Source organism: Dermacentor andersoni, chromosome 2, assembly GCF_023375885.2.
Source record: "Dermacentor andersoni chromosome 2, qqDerAnde1_hic_scaffold, whole genome shotgun sequence".
NCBI lineage: Eukaryota > Metazoa > Arthropoda > Arachnida > Ixodida > Ixodidae > Dermacentor > Dermacentor andersoni.
In genome coordinates this window covers 156236247-156246718 of record NC_092815.1, presented here as the reverse complement: position 1 = coordinate 156246718, position 10472 = coordinate 156236247, and the positions used below count along the sequence as shown (strand labels likewise).

At 44.0% G+C, this 10472-nt stretch overlaps 1 protein-coding gene across 1 annotated transcript; it reads left to right on the top strand.

The window, feature by feature from the left end:
* The first annotated feature begins 1980 nt into the window (after positions 1–1980).
* Positions 1981–9343, top strand: LOC129387440 (uncharacterized). Its single transcript, XM_055076362.1, has 2 exons — positions 1981–2145; positions 9040–9343. Exons 1-2 carry the CDS (start codon positions 1987–1989, stop codon positions 9244–9246), a joined length of 366 nt encoding a protein of 121 aa, XP_054932337.1. The 5' UTR covers positions 1981–1986; the 3' UTR covers positions 9247–9343.
* The last annotated feature ends 1129 nt before the right edge of the window (positions 9344–10472 follow it).

Here is a 10472-nt window from a genome sequence, read left to right as displayed (position 1 = left end):
GTTTGTTTCAGTTGTCAAACGCGAAATTGGTGCTAAAAACGAGCGTGTTACTGTGGATATTGCCATAGTGCGCGTGGTATTCTTTGCATTTCCTTGTCTCTTAAAGTGCGCAAGGTTGATTTCAAGGTTGTAGTATCGGCTTCATAAGCTGTGATTACAAAAATACTACGCAGTATAGGACAATTCCCCAGTGGGGAGTTCCTGCTGTAATTGTTAATTAGTCAAGCCAAGCTAAGTAGTGGGATATGCCAGAAATGCCAGTGTTGCAGTATCTGTTTTTATCTCACAGAGACAACAGAACACGGGTTTGTAATTGAAGGACTTGCGCACGTACAACACTCCTGCCCCGCCATGCAAAGAGCGGCTCTGCCGCTCCAATAGCTACCACGAAGGCAGAGCTCGTTAGTGTGTACCATATGTTTGTCCTAATGCGCCTAGAATAAAACGCAAAAGCCTAATAACATACAAGCTGAAATTTTAAGCAATAAGTATGCGGTACTTATAATAGCTGACTTAGGTATACTAATATCATGTACTATATCCGACGTACCGAGGGTTCACCAACAGTTCGCACCACTTACGTTTTTTGTTCAACTTTCTGTGCGAATATAAAATTATTTCTACCTTGATTGCGAACAGCATGTTTGGTTGTATCGCTATAAATAATGGCACATAATATCCACCAAACACCTCACAACACGTTCTGGCAGGTTGTCAGTGCCTTTTTGAGCACCGTACTTATGTTATACAGGATATAGATAAAGCTGTACGATACCAGAAACATGTACATATGGGCCATCAAGAAAATACGCTTAATGAAGATCAAATAATAAATAAGCACAATAGTATCTGTTGAAGGAAAGTCAAACAAATAAATAATGCAGAGAAATACTTTAGCAATAGCAACACAGAGAATAATAGCATTTCAACATGGATATAAATTATACAAGTACCACGCAAGAAATAGAGTGGAATATGAGCAAGGAATAAAGACGTCATATAAATCTGAAACAATTGCAGGATGGCCGCAAGCATTACGAAAACACCCGAATCGACCGCACGATAACTATTAAAATGTCTTTCCCTCAGAATGAACGGTAGGGCTTCACTGCTTTACGTGTGTCTGCATCTCTATGTTGAAAGACAAACGAGTGCGAAAAAACATGAAGCGAACCAGCCGTTTACGGTGTATTACGGTGTACCTTTGTGATGATGAATGCCGTCCATTGCAGATTGCTTCTGCTTCGTGGTCATAGAGGAAAGAAATAAATGGGAGAGAGCATTGCACAACGTGATTGAGGCCGAACGAGTAGGCTCGACACGTGGTCGTCACATAAGGGCCAGCGGTACGTTTTAGTGAACCCGGAAGAAGCTTACAGATACACGCAAAGTTATCGCTCGGTTGACCGCTGGAGGCACTTTGCGTGTATTCGCGGGCTACTTTCACGCACAGAAGAACACTTTTATGTAGCACGTATCGAGCAACAGAAAGCTGTATCGGTGGTTTTTCATGTTGCTTTACAATTTCGTCGTTGATAATTTTCATCTAAATATATTGTTTGAGAAGTTGATTTATTAATTGAGACTAATTATGTAAGTGGGAGGTAAAAATAATGTGAGTGTCTGCAAGTGACGGCAACCAATACCTTGGTTCTATCTAGTGAAGCAACATTTGATGTTTTTCTTAAATTTTGCTCAAGTTAGGTGGGACACCCTGTATACACTGACACTGGGCCAATGGAACTGGTCTCAAAACCACTTACAGGCTTTCTACTATATCCTGGGTAGCGTGAGTTAGTGGCCTCCTATTTACAGTGTGCTTCAATCAATGAGGCTGCTGATTGAAGAAATAATCCTTGAAAGGGCGTCGGAGGACGCATTGATGTTATTTACATTGTTCTTTCGATGAGATGCAGCGCAGTAATTGTGCAAGACGTAGCAACTTGCCAGAATCTTGTTCACTTGTATGCAGGCTTGGGCTGGACGATGCTGAACGGCGACCTGCTACTGGTGGTGTTCCACATGCCCGCGGTAGCCTACTCGTGGATATATATGACAGCGTCCTTGTCGCCTGTGCTGCCCTGGACCGTCTGTGATGAGCACGACATAGGACACAGCGGCTGTTACCAGAACCAGCACGGCAAAGTAAGTAGGTCGAAGAAATTTGCTGATTTGCACGGAACAGAATATGTTCCACCGATACATCGAGGGCAACGAGGATGCATTCTCACGAGTCCGTCATCACTACCGAAAAAAAATGCAGGCATATAAAAGGGACAATTTTTATAAAAAGTAACATTTTTCACACTACTACCGCCGCTCACAGGAAAAAAAATCATGACGTACAAAGACTTTTTCCAAGGGAAAATGTGTCTACAAACGTGGACAGTTGCGAAAACGTCACCTTAGCTGTTCGCGGTCCTTCCTTTCTTTGTTCTTAGTATTTTTTATTGTATGTGTGTGCCCCTCCTTAGGCGGTAGTTTCTCTTCGAACCTAGGTAAACCCTGGCGCAGAAAAGAAAGCGGCGTGATTTGAATGCCTCAGAACTGATTGCTGAGTACTTGGCTTGAGAAGATGTGTACACGAACCTGGACACTGGTAGCGAAGCTAAAATATTTTGTAAATAAAGGTGAAGAACCATCTGACGGAACATTATTTCGAGTCCTCCACTACATCGAGCCTCATAATTCCATAACGCTTTGGACCAGTAACGCTGTAACATGCGCAGCCTTTATCTGCGTAGTCAAACGCCAGCTGTACGCCAATGGCTGCTTTTGTACAAGAACATGTCTTAAACAAATGGCCAATTTTTATTAAATACTGCAATTTCCTCATTTTGTTATTTGAGCAAGAAGTGGTAATCGAAAATCAGGATAAGAAAATTAATCAAGCAATTATTTACAAATAAAAAGAGAACCAGTGACTTTCAGTATAGGGAAGTCCTGGACACAGCTTAACATGCATAAGTCAGTTTAAATATCCGGTAATATTTTCCCAGATTTGAAGTAACGCAAGCATGTCAGCTAAATATATTCAAAGTCATCTGGCCAATTAGGTTAGTGAAAGTTAAATTGAAAAGACACAAACTAGAAGTGTATAAAATTCTTGTGAAGCCAGCTTTTGCGCGGCACTTGTCTGTTCACCACATAGTGCATCTGCTCAGCTCATACGTTCCAATATTTCCACGGTTTTATTCGACATAATGAGAACTTCACAACTTTATTGCTTGCAGCGATCTTATCAGTTGAAATGTTGCCTCACAGACGAACCTGCGAACGGGTAATAGTGCTGCATATAATTGTACAAATGCCATTCGCATTATCCTTCCTTCTGCGGTTTATAGGTTCCTGCGCACGTTCTACTCGTAGAACGCACGCGCATGGTTTTATATATTTTAGGTGGCACAAGGATTGTTTCAGATTCTAATTTTTTCCACTCACAATTGAATTGGGGAATAACCTGCAGAACCTATTATCTGCTGAGTTTCAGAAATTGCCTGACCATAGAATTTGATGATGTTCTTTTATTTGTTGTTTCTATTTTCGGCACCCACTCCTGGATCCTTTCAAGGTAACGCGAATCGTATTCGTAAAGAAATTTTAAAACTTCATAGCACATCGATTCGTGTTACCACAACGAGAAAGCATTTGGCATTGTGCGCTCGGGAAACACTTGGTACCTGGCGAGAACCATTGCTGTGTTTACTGCTTACTTGACAAGAACTAAGTGTTGGGCCAGTTTCTCCGATATCTTGGCTTTAAAGTCGAGCCCGAATAAATGTGACAAATACACGTTGAACAAACGAGGTTCAGCCCTATTAACACTGTTATAGTCTCCGCAGTCACACTCTTGTGTATGGCAGCAGTGGCTACAGCAGTAAGTGCGTGCCTTTGAACTCTCCAGACCTTTTTCTTAAACGCTACAAATTTGTGATACATTTTGACGAATTCGCGATTGTTGCATCAGGTGCTGCGAAAAAATTATGTTCGCGAAAAAGTATCGCTCGTTGGGCTCCGAACTACGAAGAGTAAGTTGTTATATGGGCAACGTGTGCAAGAAAGGGGCTTACTTCTTGCAAGTTGACACAAACAATTTCCCTGAAGACGGCGAAATATGCAATAGTCGCGGAAAACACGCCGCGGTATCCCAGTGTCTGCGGCTCAGCGCTGCTCAGCTCGATGTGGCGAGATCGGTCCGGGTCGCGGCAGCCGCATTCCGATGTTGGCGGAATGGAATAATGCTCGTGCACCATGCATCGGGTGTACGTTGAAGACGCCTAGGTTATAAAAATAAGGTTCTTAGTCCCCCACCATTCGGCGTGCCTCATAATCAGGTCAGAACTCTGGCACGTCATACCTCAAAATTTATTTGCTTTATTTCAACGTCGCCGAAAAACTTAGCGGGATATAAGAATATTGTGAGTCGATCCTGAGTCTCGGATTTACCAACTTTGCTGCTGTTGCTTGTGGGCTAGGTCTAAAACCTAAACCATCGTTAATAAATTCCGTACACATCCCACATAAGGCATGTACTCGAAGCAACCTTTAAATAAATATCTGTACTCCCATCCGCCGGTTTCGTGTCTGAAGGATTTTTACGAACCATAACATTCGTAGGGTGGCAGGTTAATCAGCGAGGCTCAGCTGTACTCTGCTGCGTCATGGCTGATGGTCAGTAATATACAAGCCTGCACACCAACGAAAGCGCCGAGTCTACACAACACGCCACCGAGCTTGGCTATTCGCCACTATCCCACTTGAATAAGAACCGTGCCTTCCGAAGTTAGACGAACAATGGCGTTTTCATCTACAATCTTACAATCTTTAAGCACGGATTGTCTTTTCATCTGGTTCGAATTAGAGCAGCAGCTGTATGCCGCTGGCCTGTCGTCTCAGCTGTTGCGATACTTGCCACTGGATGTACATTCATGTGACGCACCTTCCACAATGACCTATTGCGGTCGGAGGAGAAGTAGCAGAAAGGTCTGAATAAAACATTTTGGAGCTTCTACGGCATATCGCTTCATCATCGATGCAACATGGCGCATTGTCCTTCAGCTGCTGGGCCTTCTCAAACGGCTCTTCATATACTCTTCAGTATTGGTGAACGTTGTATCATGACCCAGCATTTCTCTCAATGCCCACACCGCAAGAGTGATGTTTCGCACAAGCACCCGTATGTGCATTTTCTCCGTTTCAGCCCCCACCCTGACGTTCAGTACTCGTTTACCCACGTACGTTTCCTTATCTGGCTGACTCCGACTGTGGTGGTTGCTTCGTGTTCATTGCTTCAGCCGCAGAAATTTAAACGTGTCTGCAAGAACACAACGTCAAATCAGAATGCTTACTCCAGCTAACAGGCTGTTCTTGTCATGAATTTCCAAGCACCTTGAATGCGGAAACTGTAGCATACAGGACAGCCATCACTGTTGTCGCGCTCTCCAGGGGCGGAAATCATAGGACTGCATTCGCTCGCCAAACAAGGAGTTGCCATCGTCCACTGTCACATTCCAAAGCCTAACCACAGGGAAAGGTTCTGCTGCGCTCAGACACAAGCACCCTTTTGAGATAAATGGTACCCACATAGCCAGTTTAGTACATTTCTGTAGTGACTGTGCATAGAGTCTGCATTTCTTTTACTTCTTTTTGTTCTTGTTACGCATGATTCCGCGCTTGCTCGCGCCAACTGAGTATTTCAGCATCTGCATGCTGATTGCGCGATTTGCTATTGGATATTCATATCTATATCTATATCTGATATTCATATCATATCATATTGACTGCGGATCCGGATCATGAGACTGAAATAATCAGAAGAATAAGAACGGCTGGGGTGCGTTTGGCAGGCATTCTCAGATCATGAACAGCAAGTTGCCATTATCCCTGAAAAGAAAAGTTTATAACAGCTGTGTCTTACCAGTACTCGCGTATGGGGCAGAAACCTGGAGGCTTACGAAAAGGGTTCTACTTAAATTAAGGACGACGCAACGAGCTATGGAAAGAAGAATGATTGGTATAACGTTAGAGATAAGAAAAGAGCAGATTGGGTGAGGGAACAAACGCGAGGTAATGATATTTTAGTTGAAATCAAGAAAAAGAAATGGGCATGGGCAGTACACGTAATGAGGAGGGAAGATAACCGATGGTCATTAAGAGTTACGGAATGGATTCCAAGGGAAGGAAAGCGTAGCAGAGGGCGGCAGAAAGTTAGGTGGGCGGATGAGATCAATATGTTTGCAGGGACAACATGGCCACAATTACTACATGACCGGGGTAGTTGGAGAAGTATGGGAGAGGCCTTTGCCCTGCAGTGGGCATAACCAGGCTGATGATGATGATGATGATTCATATCTCACTTCTCACACTATTGCGAGTAAAAAAAGGACCTTCTTTTAGAAGCGTCCAAATACTGTTGCGTCAACTCGCAGTGAAGCAGCTTACTACCCCATTAACTAAACTGCAAAAATAGTGGAAAGATCGCATAAGACCGCATGTAAGAGCGCAACCGGAACTGGTCCACAGCGCCTGAGGTTGTTGCAACCCTCACTTTTGGCTTATATAATCGGTGCAAATATCAAATATCGGTTACCAGCATGCTTACAAGAATAAACGCCGAGGTCATAGATGCCTGAGACAACGAGAGGTTCAGACAGCGGAGTAACAGGCTCCGTAAGATACACTGGGGTACTGACTACTTCAACAGGCAAAAGCGACTCCAAAAATTAGGTGCACAGTTTTCCGAAGGAATGGTATATATTCGTGTACTGGTTATTTCTGTCGGTAGTAATGACTTCAAAAAGGAACTACGCAGTTTGCTGGAAGCAACTTTTTCGCGAACCAAGAATGAAGAGTCTAGCACAGGTTACTAACCACATTAGATAGATTGTAGCGTATTTCTCATGTATACGTGTGCTCATTGAACGCAGTCCATCATTTGCAACATTTGTGCTGTAGAAGAACAGCCTCGTGTTGTTAACTTGAAGACCACATATAAGTACACTGAAAAGAAATAGTCGTCAGTGACCGTGAGAGAATCTACTGTGTCGACGACTGCTGAAAGAGGATCGCTTGGGCCAACAAAGTGTACGGTTAACCTAGGGCAGCATATACTACGAAACCGCCTGACATAGCTGAAAAGGGCAGGACGGTTACAAGCGTCATTGATGCCCATATTACGTACAATGAGGCTCATCTACAGGAGAAGCAGGTGGTCATGACGGGGCTACTGCTCGAATCACAACTTCAAGAGAGTGAATTTCAAAACCTGGCTTGAAATGTACTATCCGACGGCCGAAAAGCTTTTTCCCTGTTACATGACGTCGTGGATCACGTCAGCGTCTCTGTTTTTCTAGATGCCTGTGGAAATTCTGATATTCAAAATGTGTCCGTTGGCGTCGCCAAGCCAGCTTCGTCGCAAAGTCCCATGTGGGGAAACAAGTATTTCAGTAAAGTAAATCTTTTGATAGGGTTCTGCGGCTGCAATTTTAATTTATCTCACATATGTCAGCGCAGCGACGAAGTTTATTTGATGACGCAATAGGACAAGTACTTGAGTATCACAATTTGCAAAGGCATCTAGAATGGCATGGGCTGCGACTTGGTCCACGACGTAGTCCGCGTAAGAGGTGAAAATATATTTCGATACTAAATAACCCATCATAAGCCAAGCATTGAAGACTTTCACTGACTTGAAATCTTAATTGAAGCAATGGACCTGATTTTCTTCAAATTAAATTGCTGGTATTGGCAATAATTGAGAAAATAAAGACAGCACCTCGGGCTAACGCTGTCGATGCTGTATGGGCCTTACGATGGCCGCTTGCCAGAAGAGAACACGCGCAGTCCAATGGAAAGAGGATAGTGCCTCCTCCAAAGAGATACCAGAAAATGCTCCAGGATAAGAAACCATGCAAAACAGGACTTTATCAATACCGCACCGTACTATGTCGTGTTCTGGCAGGTGACACTTGTCTTGGGGTAGGGAAACCCGTGGGAAACACCATGATGAAGATGCGCTGTCCACCACTGGCAGCAAGTTGTAACAGAGCCCGATCGGGGCCGTCTGTGAAGTTTGACATGGAATGCTCACCAGAATTGGCATCAGCGTCTTCTTAAGAAATTTTGCAATGTACCTAACGTTTTCTTTCCGTCTTACATTATTTGGACAATGTTTTTACAGTATTTCTTATAGCGCACGAATACGAAAGACAAACTATATCATCCAATCAACATAGTTGGCCTCTATTATATTTTCTTAACACGAAATCACTCTAGTAGCTCTGTTTTGAATGCTTTGCTCAACCATTTTATAAGCAACACTCCATCCACTGCTTCTACATCGCAGCGCTTTAATTAGCTGATTTATTGATCTCATCAAGAACAGACAAGTAGACCACGATTTCAGAGAAACCAACGAAATCCAACTATTGCTTGGGAGCTTCGTTCTGAGGCTCACGTAAATGAAATTACGCAAGTTTATTCGTCCTTCTATTCGACCGAAAGCATCAAGTGACATTTAATATTCCTACTCAAGAAAGGTAGCTAGGGACAAAGGGTGATGTCGTAAAATCATTGCTATTTAATATAGTACAGGTTCATACTAAACAGCCACAGCTGAACAAAATTGAACGGGCGCCCTCGAATATAGAGTGTCCCACAGCACCGTAGAGCTTGTGGCGTTAAACCGGATGATATAGACCAATCAAGAAATTCACTTTCCGGCTATGTCACCGCGCGCCGTACCGCGACGTTCACTGTTAGGACGCCTTAATTTTACACATGTATAGACACTCGAGCCTCTGTGTGTACATGAAGGCGGCTGTCCAATATACCATTTAAGAATATGTAATTTAGTTTCTGGGATGATGCAACACGAATACATACGTGTATACGTATGCTGTACGTCGTCACTGGTGAACTAATCAGTGGTGCTGCGAAAAAGTAGCACAGCGAAGTAATCGTAAAAGATATATGGAGTTCTTTTTTGCACGATGGAATTCGCGGTAGTAAGTATGTGCCGCGAATGTCATTTTCGCGCAGCATCTGTGCTCCAAGGTGAATGACAGGCTGGCCAGGCGTTACTTGTTGGACAACAACACGAGTGACAGAGCCATCGCAGTGCGCACAGCCACAAGCCGAGAGCTGGTGTACGTGCCTGCCTCCGAGTACGAAGCCATGCACAACAGCTGCATCGACGGGAACGTGTCGGCGGCAAGGGCCTTCTACGAGTACGCACGCAAAAATTAGAGCAGAAATCATCCTAGAGGATTGCGTATGTCAAGCGTATAATTTTCGAAAGGTATACACCTGTAGAAGAGGCAGATGTGTGGGCGAACTTGTCACTAAAGTGTTATTCTTAAATGCTATATTATATTCATTGATGCTTTTTAGCCGCATAGATGCTATGCAATATATGTAGTAGCGGCTTATGCGCATTAAAGTAGGACACATACTTGCAAGTGAACAACAAGACCGGCCATAGTGAACACGTGGTTCATGACACCGCCACGTCACTAGTGGGCACTAGGTCTGTGGCGCTAAGGGTCACCCATACACTTCATCCGTGTAATGAGGGTGTTCGAAGTGGATTTCAGGTCCACGTTGATATCCACCGTGTGAATCATGGGGAGTCTCCTCTCCTGAGATGAGTGTCATTTCGTCGCGTGTGCTTGCCAAGAACGGCCAAAAAAGAGGGTGTCGATCGAGCACGTCGGCTTCTTTCAACACCTAGCGGGCTTGATCAGTTTTCCGCACCCCAAGGCGCAGAGTCTATTTCTGGCACGTACCCTTCGCCGCGACCGGGGTAAGGCGAGCAACTGAAATATCTACGGAATTGGCCCACTATACTGTCGACGAAATTACCGCGTCTTGGGCGAGACCTTCTATTACTTTGGCTCCGACTAGGAGAGGAAACCAGCCGCAAATAAAAACTTTGCCGACGACGCTGTTCTTAAGAAAACTGTAGCACAAGCGGCCATTTACGAGAAAAATATGCCCCCTCCTGCTGACTGTACTACACGATCTGTACTTAAGCGATTTGACACGGGGCGCATAATAATGGGCAGAGAAGATGAAAGCAGGAGGGGCAACGCAGATAACATTGCTAAAATTAGCGGGATATTTACATGGCCGACTTTTATGCTATATAATTTTGTATATTTACACAAAATAAGGTGTGCGACATGTGTTGAACTCATTGCCTTAGAAAGCTCTTACCTTGCCGGGCCTTCACCAACTCAACATTTGTGCGCGGCTGTTGCTTTCTCCCTTTTAGTCCCGCTTGCCGAGTGAAGGTTTATCATGGTGCGCGTCTGTGCTATGCAACTTGCTTGGTGTTTGACGTTTTGATAATATGCAGTTTCGCTGTCCTGCGCAGAAGCCTTCATTATAGCGCCTGCGCTGTGCATAGGGATACAGTAAAAGCACTGCATAATCTATTCATGCTTATTAAAGGGATGCCAGTGTTAAAAAAT

What these genes read in the sequence shown, in the direction of transcription:
- LOC129387440 (XM_055076362.1), top strand. Translation starts at nt 1,987, where the DNA reads ATGCTGAACGGCGACCTGCTACTGGTGGTGTTCCACATGCCCGCGGTA. An exon ending in ACCAGAACCAGCACGGCAAA is followed by an intron (nt 2,146 to 9,039) that starts GTAAGTAGGTCG and finishes ATTTTCGCGCAG; the next exon opens with CATCTGTGCTCCAAGGTGAA.